General features: G+C 37.5%; 2 protein-coding genes across 2 annotated transcripts; both read right to left on the minus strand.

Annotated features, from left to right (window-relative positions):
• Positions 1–267: 267 nt before the first annotated feature.
• CLUP02_12827 (uncharacterized protein) lies at positions 268–957 on the minus strand (the record flags this gene model as incomplete). The annotated part of the gene is made up of 1 exon (XM_049291787.1): positions 268–957. The coding sequence occupies one exon, from the start codon at positions 955–957 to the stop codon at positions 268–270; it is 690 nt and encodes a 229-aa protein (XP_049148933.1).
• Positions 958–8,406: 7,449 nt separating this feature from the next.
• Positions 8,407–8,571, minus strand: CLUP02_12828 (uncharacterized protein; the record flags this gene model as incomplete). The annotated part of the gene is made up of 1 exon (XM_049291788.1): positions 8,407–8,571. A coding segment is annotated over one exon (165 nt), but the record flags the coding sequence as incomplete, so codon positions are not given.
• Between the last annotated feature and the right edge of the window lie 2,756 nt (positions 8,572–11,327).

The raw sequence follows: 11,327 nt of genomic DNA on the forward strand, positions 1-11,327 counted from the left end.
ACGCACACGAACGCTCCCACGAAGGAAGTGGCAATTAGCGTAATGAAGAAGGAGCAGGAAACATGATAAAAGTTTGTTGTTGAATATGGAGTCAGCTAAAACAAAAAGAAAATGCCTTATAGAAGGCGAAAGAACCAAAATCGTCCCCTTTATAACAATCGCTCTTGAAGAGCCTCACCAGCTTCGGTCAGACATAACAAAAGGTTGAATTTTCGGATGGCTTTGGTCGCTAATGAGAGGCGTAGTACCTCGGCACCAGTCATCCTCCTATTTCTGGAACACAACGAGGTGAACAAGGTAGCCCTGGATGATGCTGGTGGTGTGGGCGGCAGGACCAGTGATACCGTTGTAGTAGCTAGTAGTGAGGTTGATGAGCTGGGGGTTCTGGTCACCAGTGGGAGTCTTGGCCCAGCGGAAGGTGTAGGTGACAACGCCGTTGCGAACGGTGGCGTTGACGAGTCTCAGGAGGTCCTCGTTGAAAGAGGGCACGACGGAGATTTGGTAGTCGCCCTCGGGCTTGGGGATGACGGCGGTGAATGAGGTCTCGCCTTCGGCAGGGAGGTGGAGATTGATGGGGGTAAGCACGCTGCCGATGTTGGTGTTTTGGATCTTGAGGTCCTTGCTCAAGTCGGCCGGGGCAGTACCCTTGAGACCAGTGTACTTGATTTCGATGGTCTTGGGGCCGTCGGCGGTTTCAACCAGGACAGTCTTGTTGTTGAAGTGAGGAAGAGGGAGGATGATGGGGAAAGGGGTAGTGACAGGCGTGATATCCTCCGGTCCAACAGGGCCCGGGCCTCCGTAGAAACCCTCCAGAGCGAACTTGAGGCCACCGAAGAATTCGAGGCGTGCGAACTTGGCGTTGATGATAAGACCATTGGCCTGAGCCGTGAGGACGAGCTGATGGGTCTTGCTCTCGTAGACAGCGCCAAAATCGGTAGCTGAGAGGAGACTAGCCATTGTAGAGATTTGGAGTTGAAAGATGAAGAAGAAAATCGAAGTGAGAAGTCGAGACCTGTTTCTGAAGATGGAAGAGACGATTGAAGATGTAGATGCTGATGATGAGGACACGACGGTCGATTTGGCAAGAGTATCTCTACCTTTTATACCACAAATCTCGAAGCATAAATATGGTCGTGCTTCTTATTTTGTCACCCATTACCATTCAGCCGCTCCCAACTCGGATTGGAACATCACGGAAGAACCATCAACATGCCAAAGCAGCCCATCACCACTGCTGCGGCTGAGGATGAACATATCGGTTGGCATTCGGACTGGGAGATCATCTAGCCAGAAATGGTAGACTCGCGTCAAGAAGGATGGTCTAGATCTCGTCTTCGTCTCGTAGCAAGTCCTTGGTTCCGCCTACCAGAAGAATCACTTCGAAGTGCAATATCTTACTTTTTTCATCTCACCTTGGACTCCATCCCACTGATACTGCGGACGAGCGATCGAATTTTGATCCATTGCTAATAATATCTTCTGCCTTAGAATCTTTTGCGATTTGACACCCTATTCTTTACCCTGAATCAGAAAGCTCGAAGGCTACAGATAAACACTATAGTACATATGCCCTGTAGTCTGGCATCAAACTGACGTGGCATGAATATCAACCCTTGCCGATCACCACATGTTGCTTTCATCATACACAAACCTGGAATCATGTGGCTGGCTCAAAGATTGCAAAGGGAAGTCATATGTCGTTCGGCAACCAATAGCCAGGAGACGTGGCTGAGCTGCAAGCATGAAGTTCAAGCAATGAGAAGGACTGCCAGAGCATTCCACCACGGACTATCAACGACAGCTGACAGAAACCTGCGGCCCGAGAACTTACCCCCGGGCGGCGGGCGGTGGCGCTTCGAAAACAACCGCAACCCACGAATCGAACGACGAGGCGCCTCTTCTATGGCACGACATTCCTCCAACTGTCGCCATCGGCCATCCTCTCCCCCGCGCCAAGGGTCGGGTTACCAGGGCGGCCCGCCTTCAGCTGCCGCCCCTAGTGTGTAAGTTCCAAAGCCACGAGTGCCACCGTTCAGTCGAGAACATTTCGAAGACTCCTGAACTTGGCGTAGTCTGTATCATAACCTGTGGCCATGTGCGCTGGTTGAGGAATGGGGAAGGGTGCTCCCGCAGCAGCCCGCTGGCATGGTCCAGAATGAACGCCGCACGCGGAATATCAGGGTTTGAGACATTTGCGACTGGCGCAATTCAGCCGCAAAATTCGCTGTCAGCCACGCGAGGTTGCGAAAACCTCATGATTGTGAGACATGATTTTGAAACGGGAATAAGTTGCTCCTGTTGACAGCAGCTGGGTGAGAATGTGAGGGGACGGCTTCACCCATGGCCACGTCTTAATGCTTGACCGTTTTTGTTAGTATCCCTATTACAGGGTAGTTAGTTCGAACCGTAGTTAACGAAGAGATTAATTAAACTATATAAATATCTACGTAATAAGTATAAAAAGGAGGTTCTAACTATAAGTTAGGCTAGTTATAATAATTATAAATAGAGCCCCTAATTAGCCCCTATATAGTCGGCTATATACCGTAGTTAAATTAGACTTCTAATCCGATACTAACTTTTTTATTTTTTTATTAATTTAACTACTACGGTTAGAGGTATAATTTAACCTCGGGCCCGTTTACTAAGTCGTCTCTTTTTTTCCCTTTTCTTTACTCTTTTTATATAACTTATCCCTCTATTTATATAGTGACTTTTTTACTACTTATAAATTACTCTAATCCCTTATTTAATACTACTTTTATAAAAGCGTTTACGAGGTTATTTTTATTATTAATTTAATAAATCTTAAGTATTTTGCGCTTTTTATATAATTACCTAAGGGCTATAATATTAATTATAAGCCTTTTTTTTATTATTATTTTTAATTTAACGAGGTATTTATATAATAAGTAAGAATTAGTATAAATAACCGTTAAAATAGGTAGAAGGCTAATTCGATTAGTAATTTTTTTTAGCGTTATTAAAATTATATAAAAGAGGTTAATACCGTTAATTATATTATAAACTTCTGATACTAATATACTTCTTATTACCTATTTACTTTTAGTTAATAAGTAGTAGATTATATTACTATATATAATAAATTCGCTCTTACTTATACTCTTATTAATTAGGATAATAATATACCCTAATTACGAAGTAAGGTTATTATTATTTATAAATAACTTATTAATAAAGACGTAGAGCTTACTAATCGTAAGGTCGATTAGGTAATAAATAAGACTTTAATTAAGATTCGTTTATTACTATTTAAGCCGCTTATTAAGTACCTCGACGTTTTATTTAGTTAGATCTATAGCCTACGCTACCTTAATATAATTAAAAATTACCTCGGGTTAATAAATACTTATAATATATACCCCTCGCGCAAGCTTAGTTTTATATTACTTTTTAATATTAGTTACGTTCGGATTAACGAGGTTAATTTTCTTATTTTACTCCTTTTATTAAAAAATAACGGTTTCCCCTTTAATTATAAGAATCCTACCGTTAAATACTAGGGGGGTATTTATTATAAAAACCTCTTTTAGCTTTATTACGAAGCCCGCTTTTTAAAGCTCTTTATCCTCTTTTTTTATAAAATTAATATTAAATAGGCTTAATATATCGTCGGTTTATATTCTAATAATCTTAAATTAGTTACTTTCGTACTCTATAATTATAATAGATTCGGGATGCGGCCGGCGATAGGACGCCGATAACTTAGCGACCGGTATACGGATCTTATTATAAAAGAACTTTTTAAGAAGTAGAGCCCTTACGAAGGACTCTATAAGCTTTAGTTTTATAATATACCTATACTTATATTATAGCCTCGCTAGTTAAGTACTTATAGCCTAATCTTTTATAATTTTAAAGCTTTTACTTCTACGGAGTAACTAATATAAGTAATAATAGATTACGGAAACGAACGGAACGTTAATAAAACGACGCTTAGCCGTTAGTAAAGAGTTATTAGTACTAACGAGCTATAGCTATCCGGAGTCGACTACTCGACCCTATTTTATTTAGGAGAACGAGCTTATTATAGGGCGAGTCCTACCCGAATACTAGTATTTATAAAAGAGCTAGATAAAGAAAATAATCGGGGTAGATTACCCTTACGGGCTAGTTACCCCGTTAATACCCTAAAGACCTTATTCGTTATAAACGGGGCGTTTATTAGCAACCGATCGCTAGACGTACGAGGTTAAGGCGTATATAAAAGCGCAAGTAGTACTAAGATAGCTAGTTTAATAAACTCTATAGGCCTAATAATAACCTACTTCTATAAGACGATAGAAATAATAATCGAAGATCGAAACTAAGAACGGCGTTAATACGAGGAGCTCGTTTAATAACTTACCGAGCGGCTAGCGACGCGTCTAGGTCGACGAGAATATAAAAAGCCTCCTTTTTATAACTATAAACTAATTAGAAAAGAGTCTATGAGTGCCTAGGTAATAAACTAGATTATTATTATAGAGATAAGTAATAAGCTTCGCGTAGAAAGTACTATAAAATAGTATATCGAATAGGCCCTATCTAAGATATCCCTATTATTATAAATATAATAGCGTAATTACGAGAAGAGCCTTTAGGATCCCCTCTCTTAGGGCGACTTCTTAGCGTTTATTTACTAATAGTACATAGACCCCGAGACTTAGGAACGGGAATACTATAAAGAGCTAAGGATAAAGAGGCTAAAAAAGGGCTAAACCCCTACCTAGTTCCTCGCTAAGTAATTAGCGATCTATTATAACCTAAGTATAGAAAATATAAAAAATTCGAAAGTAGAGGCATACTAGTTCTTTTTTAAATTACTATCTTAGCTATAGGACGATCTAATTCGTTATAGGGTCTTAATTAAAAGAGTACGCGATATAGCTTACGAGGTTAATAAACTATAGTCGTTAAATTAGTAAAAGGGCGGCGACTAGTCGTAAAAAGATAGTAAAAAAAGGCTATATCCGTTATTAAAGTAACCGCGTTGAATATCCCCCTTTTATAAAAAAAAGAGTAAGGAGAGCTCTAAGGGGCTAGGCTCTAGGGACTTACTAAGAGTAATATCGTAAAAGCTATATAATAAGAGTACTCGCGCCGAGCTATCGTAGAAGCGTCGTAGTAGCAATATTAAGTACTTTATATATAATAAGATAGTATTAGTATCCCTATTACAGGGTAGTTAGTTCGAACCGTAGTTAATAAAGAGATTAATTAAACTATATAAATATCTGCGTAGGTATAAAAAGGAGGTTCTAACTATAAGTTAGGCTAGCTATAATAATCGTAAATAGGGCCCCTAATTAGCCCCTGCGTAGTCAGCTATATGCCGCGGTTAAATTAGACTTCTAATCCGATACTAACTTTCTCTTTCTTTTATCGATTTAACCGCTACGGTTAGAAGTATAATTCGACCTCGGGCCCGTTTATTAGGTCGTCTCCTTTTCCCCCTTTTCTTTATTCTTTTTGTATAACCTATCCCTCTATTCGTATAGTAACTTTTCCGCTACTTACGAATTGCTCTAATCCCTTATTTAGTGCTATTTTTGTAAAAGCGTTTACGAGGTTATCTTTATTATTAATCTAACGGATCTTAAATATCTCGCGCCTTTCGTACGATTACCTAAGGGCTATAATATCGATTATAAGCCTCTTTTCCTTCGTTATTCCTAATTTAACGAGGCATTCGTATAGCGAGTAAGAATTGGTATAAATAACCGTTAGAATAGGTAGAAGGCTAATTCGATTAATAATCTTCTTTAGCGTCGTTAAAATCGCATAAGAGAGGTTAACGCCGTTAACTATATTATAGACCTCTAACGCTAGCACACTTCTTATTACCTACTTACTTTTAGTTAATAAGTAGTAGATTATATTACCGTATATAGTAAATTCGCTCTTACCTATACTCTCGTTAGCTAGAATAATAATATACCCTAATTACGAAGTAAGGTCGTTATTATTCGTAAATAACCTATTAATAAAGACGTAGAGCTTACTAGTCGTAAGGTCGATCGGGTAGTAAATAAGACCTTAATCGAGATTCGTTTACTACTACTTAAGCTACTTATTAAGTACCTCGATATCTCGTTTAGTTAGATCTATAGCCTACGCTACCCTAGCGTAGTTAAAAGTTATTTTAGGCTAATAAATACTCGTAATATATACCCCTCGCATAAGCTTAGCTTTATACCGCTTCTTAATATCGGTTACGTTCGGGTTAACGAGGTTAATTTTCTTACCTTACCCCTTTTATTAAAAAACGACGGTTTCCTTTTTAATTATAAAAATCCCGCCGTTAAATACTAAGGGGGTATTTATTATAAGGACCTTTTTTAGCTTCGCTACGAAGCCCGCTTTCTAAAGCTCCTTATCCTCCTTTTTTATAAAGTTAATATTAAATAGGCTTAATATATCGTCGGTCTATATTCCGACGATCCTAAATTAGTTGCCTTCGTACTCTGCGACTAGTAGGTACGGGTCGTACGTAGAGGTAACTATTAATAGTTAATTAATATAAAAATCGTAGTAAGTAGCTTACTAATAAGTGCCCGATTCTATGAGCCTATATAGTAGCTTAAGCACTTTAATAATCGTGCTTTCTAAGTACTTACTAACTATTTCCTTCGGTAAATAGGCCAGGATTTTCCTTATGAGCCCTATGGCCGATTAGGTATATGCCTAGGTAATATTACGGCTCTAAATCTCGTATCCCTTTTTCCGTAGTAATACTATTAGTGCCATTATTAATCGTTAGCTATAGCGCTATATAGTGGGTAATTATATAAGTAGCGTTACCTTTTTAATATCGCCGTACCCCTAAATTACGTATCTAGACTTCTCGTACGGTTAGGGTATTCCTTTTTTTTTAATTTTATAAACTATTCGCAATTTAAATATATAGAGGTTTATATACTTTTCTAAATCGTAGAGGATAAATCGATAGACCCCTCGATTGCGCAGAGTATCTACTTCGATAAGATCTAATCCCTTATACGGCTTTTTAGTAGTTATAATTACGCCTTCCTTACGTAGTTTAACTACTAGCTCAAAATCGGCTTTCTCTTTTATTATATAAAAAGTATTAATTACCTCGTCGCTAGTAATAAATTACTACGTTAGTACTTACCGTCGTAGTCTCTCGCGACGTATTAGTACCCTTTTAGCAATTTCCTCTTCCTTATCGTTTATTAGTACTACTACGACGATTTCGTTAAGGATGATTTCCTATGCCTCTACCGCGGGTTATATAGCTTCCCCTAGCTCTTCTTCTTCTTATAAGCTAAAAATTACCTCGATAGGATCTATATAATATAGTCTAACTACCGTAATTAATACCTCGAGTAGCTAGTTACGATCTCTCGTAATTATATAAGAACGCTTATCGACGGAAATTAATTTATATAGCCTAGCCTATTATTAAGTAATTTCGCACTATACTCGTATATCTGAATTTAGGGGCATATCTAAATTAACCCCTATATTAGGCCTATTATACGTAGTAATTACCTTATTAACTTACCTTTTTACGCTTACCTCGCGCAGTACCCGTATTACTTTTTTAACTACTTAAGCTCGCTAGCTTATATCTAGCGACGGTAGCGAGGCTAAGGTCGTTCTTAAATATATTCTAAATACTAAAAGCGTCGGTATAAGCCCGTTAGGCCCTATAGTATTGTTATAGTATTTAAGTACCGTTTAAAGGCATTCGTCGTCGTTAGAATCGGGATTTTCCTCTTTAATAATTTTAAACGCTCTTTTTAATTACTAATGCGCCCTTTCTACCTTTTTAATACTATAGTACGCTTCGACGGGTACGACTTTTAACTATATACCGTAGGCCGTCGCATTTTTTTTAAATTTTATTAACTTAAAACTAGTATTAGCGTCGGTTTTAATACTATCTAGCGGTCCCTAGTATATATCGATCTAGCTTTTTCGTAAAGCTACTTATACTATTTTTATTTATAAATCCCGTAGGAATTGCCCTACTTAGAATAATATAGCCTCGTCGATTATATATAGGACCGGTCGACTATTTAAATAAGAAATATTGACGACGATCTCCTAATTAAAGTTAAGCTTATTACGTAATTTAAATTTAAATCTGCGTGGGCTCTGCGCATTTATTTAGTATTAGTAGTATACTTTCGTTAACTATTCTAGCGCCCCTATTTTAATATTATTATTACTTAAATGCTTTAGGAGGTTATATAGCCTCGTAACTAACGGGTAGCTAAATCTCTAGTATAGTTATCTAAGCTCACTTTCCGTTAAATAATTAATTAACTTCGTATCGTTAGTAAGCCTTATAAACGCGTACCCCTATTGTCGTTCGACTATTTCGAAGTACTTACGGCTAGAGATTCTGTTCCTCGTATTATCGAATATAATACTTAGTTAATCTATATCTTTTAGATATAAGAGAAATGGGGTATTAACGGGTAGGATATAAAAAGTTATCGTTCTAAAGTGCGTCTCTATTTCTATTATACTTAGGGCGACGATTTCCTTATTTAAGCCGAAGCTAATCCTTATAATACCTACTATCGACGTATTAAGCGTTATTAGCGCGATTTTCTATAGTGCCTAAAATTGCCCTTTTCTTCTTATTAACTATTACGATGCCCTAGTATTTAGGATAATCCTATAGAAATTATCTGGGCCGTACCTTTCGTTCGCGTGGAATACTTATACGAGCTTAGTATTTAAGTAATCTAAGTAATATAAAAAGGACCCCTCTAGCTACCCTTAGAATTACTTAGTACCCTATCTCTTTTCTTTAGATATTAAGAGAGTAGAATTCTGCGCTATTAAATTCGTCCTTTTGCCCACCTCCGTATCCTTTATCTAAGGGACCTTCCCTTACTATCTATAGATAAAAGCCTACTTATTAAGGGCTTTTACTACCTTTTGTTCGTTTAGCTTCGTATATCCTCCCGAGGCTAACGGGGCGAAAAAAGAGTAGTTAATATCGTCGACTTCGTCGTAATCTAATTCGTTAATATAGGGGGTAAGATCTTCTTTATTTTCCGAATCTTTTATAGGGTGCGGGTGCTTTAAGCTACTAAATTAGCTACTTTCGCTAGGTTCCGTGCCCCCGGATCTGCCCTTATATATAACAAGGAATTAGTTAAATCGATAAGGGCTAGTTTTGCTATTTACTACCCTCGATTTTTTATATTATTCGTACGATTTAGTACGCTCTTTTTTAGAGTAGTTACTTAACTAATATCTATCCTTTTTATAAATAAAATACTACTTCTTTTATTACTCTACTCGCGAGTTAAATCTCTGCCTATTTAACGAATCTGGGATTCCCTATTAATAATTGCCGTACCTAGCTTCCTTTCCTTTCTTATTATACGTTCGGTCGACCTAATGCTATTAATAAGGGCCGTCGTATACCTAGAAGTAGGTTTAGTACGGTATTCTCGTTTTAATATTAAAGCTAGATCTTAGCCTCGAGCAGAGCGTCTCGTAGTCTTCGGGTGCTTAGTATAGAGTTATTTTTATCTCTAGAACGCGCTAAATTACGGTATAAAAATATCCGACTTTCCGCTCGTTAGTCCCCTTATTTAGCTAGGTTTTCGCTAGCTTATTAATTCGATCGATAAGCTCTTCGAGGATTTCTACTCGTAATTTACCCTCTATTATCCTAGCTATAGATATAAAAAAAATCGCTCGTAGCTTAAATAGGAGCTCTAGGTTCTTATTATAGGTCTCGAAGCGGCTTTGGATTACGTTAATTATACTGAAAAAGTCGTTTCGATCGAGATTACGTACCGCTTCGTAATAGTAATTAGAGGCTTTGCTTATAAGTACGATATTAACTACCGAATAGTACTAGTGTTCCCTAATTCCGACTTTTTCGTAGTAATCGTAAAACATCGTTAGGGTTTCTTATAAGACCTTATACTTCCCCCCAGAGTACAATTTCTCTTTCGGGAAGATCTTTTTAAAGTTTATAAACTGCCTCGTATTTACCGCTAGATTTTTGGTATCTATATACGATCCTTACGTCGCTACGTACTATTAGTAACTTCGGGTAGTCTACCTCCTTTTTTATTAGCCGATTAGTACCGAATTTCGCATTAGTAGCGGCGACGAGCTATGGATCGAAATAAGCGGAATTATCAATTATCGTACTTCTAGTACTATATTTTATTTCTATATATCCTTCTGCGACGATAGATTGCCGTTAGTAATTATAAGAAGGAAATCTAGGTCGTTTACCCTTTTTCTAAATTCGTTAAAGTAATTATACGCCCTATCGACTTATACCTAGGTCTATATTACGAATTCCTCCTCTATAATCGTCGCTACTAGGATTTTATAAGGTTCTTGCGATTATAATTACGTTAGTAGTACCCTTTGCCTATAAAGGAATCTATTAACCGCTTTCGTAATTCCTAGGCTTGCGCTTACGAACCATTTATCTAGCTAATAGCTAAGGTCGTCTACGATCTCGTAAAACAGGGGTTGCCCCTATAGCCCCTTTTTCTTATAGACCTTAGTTAAATAGATTAATACTACGTTAATTTATTTACTGTTAGGCTAATCCGCAATTCTATATATCCACGTCCCCCAATAGTCCGGGTTAATATTTACTTATTTATAAGGGATTAAGATTCTATTTAGGATCGGGTTTCGTCCTCTTCTTCTTTACCCTAACTTACTAAGGGTCGTACTCTAGCTTATACCCGTATTAGCGGTCGCTAGCGTGTTTAATCTTAACGGGGATATATTTAATCCGCGCGCTAGTCGTAGTAAATCCGTACTTTTGCTACCTAACGAATTTATTAAGGTCTAAGAAATTCCCGCTTCCTCTCGCTATCTCGCTACTACTCTCGTTTCTACTATTTTTAGTAATTATTACTACCTTTTTAGATCGCTAGCTATCGTACTTACTAAGATCCTCCTTTTTATTTAGTATAAAAGGGTAAGTTCTAGTAGTTCTTTTTAATAATAGTAGTAGTAGACGTTTATATTATTATAATAAGATATAGTAATTAGTCTTAAGATCTTTACTAGTTACCGATTTCTTAAAATTAGTAATCTTATGCCGTAAGCTAGTATAAAAAGAAGCCCTTTAGTAGCCCTCTAGAGGATTCTTTTCTTTTCCCTTAGATCCTCGTCTTTTTAGCCTTTTCTTAAGCTAATAATAACTCTAGCGAGAGGTCGTAGGACTACTTTAAGGTAGCCGCCTTCTTCCTAAGTTAATCTCTAAGATCCGTAATACTCTTAACTCGATATTATTAAGACCTCTAAATCCCCTCCTCCCTCGTTAGACCGTCCCCTATACTATATTCCTAAGTAAT

This window comes from Colletotrichum lupini, chromosome 6, assembly GCF_023278565.1.
Source record: "Colletotrichum lupini chromosome 6, complete sequence".
NCBI lineage: Eukaryota > Fungi > Ascomycota > Sordariomycetes > Glomerellales > Glomerellaceae > Colletotrichum > Colletotrichum lupini.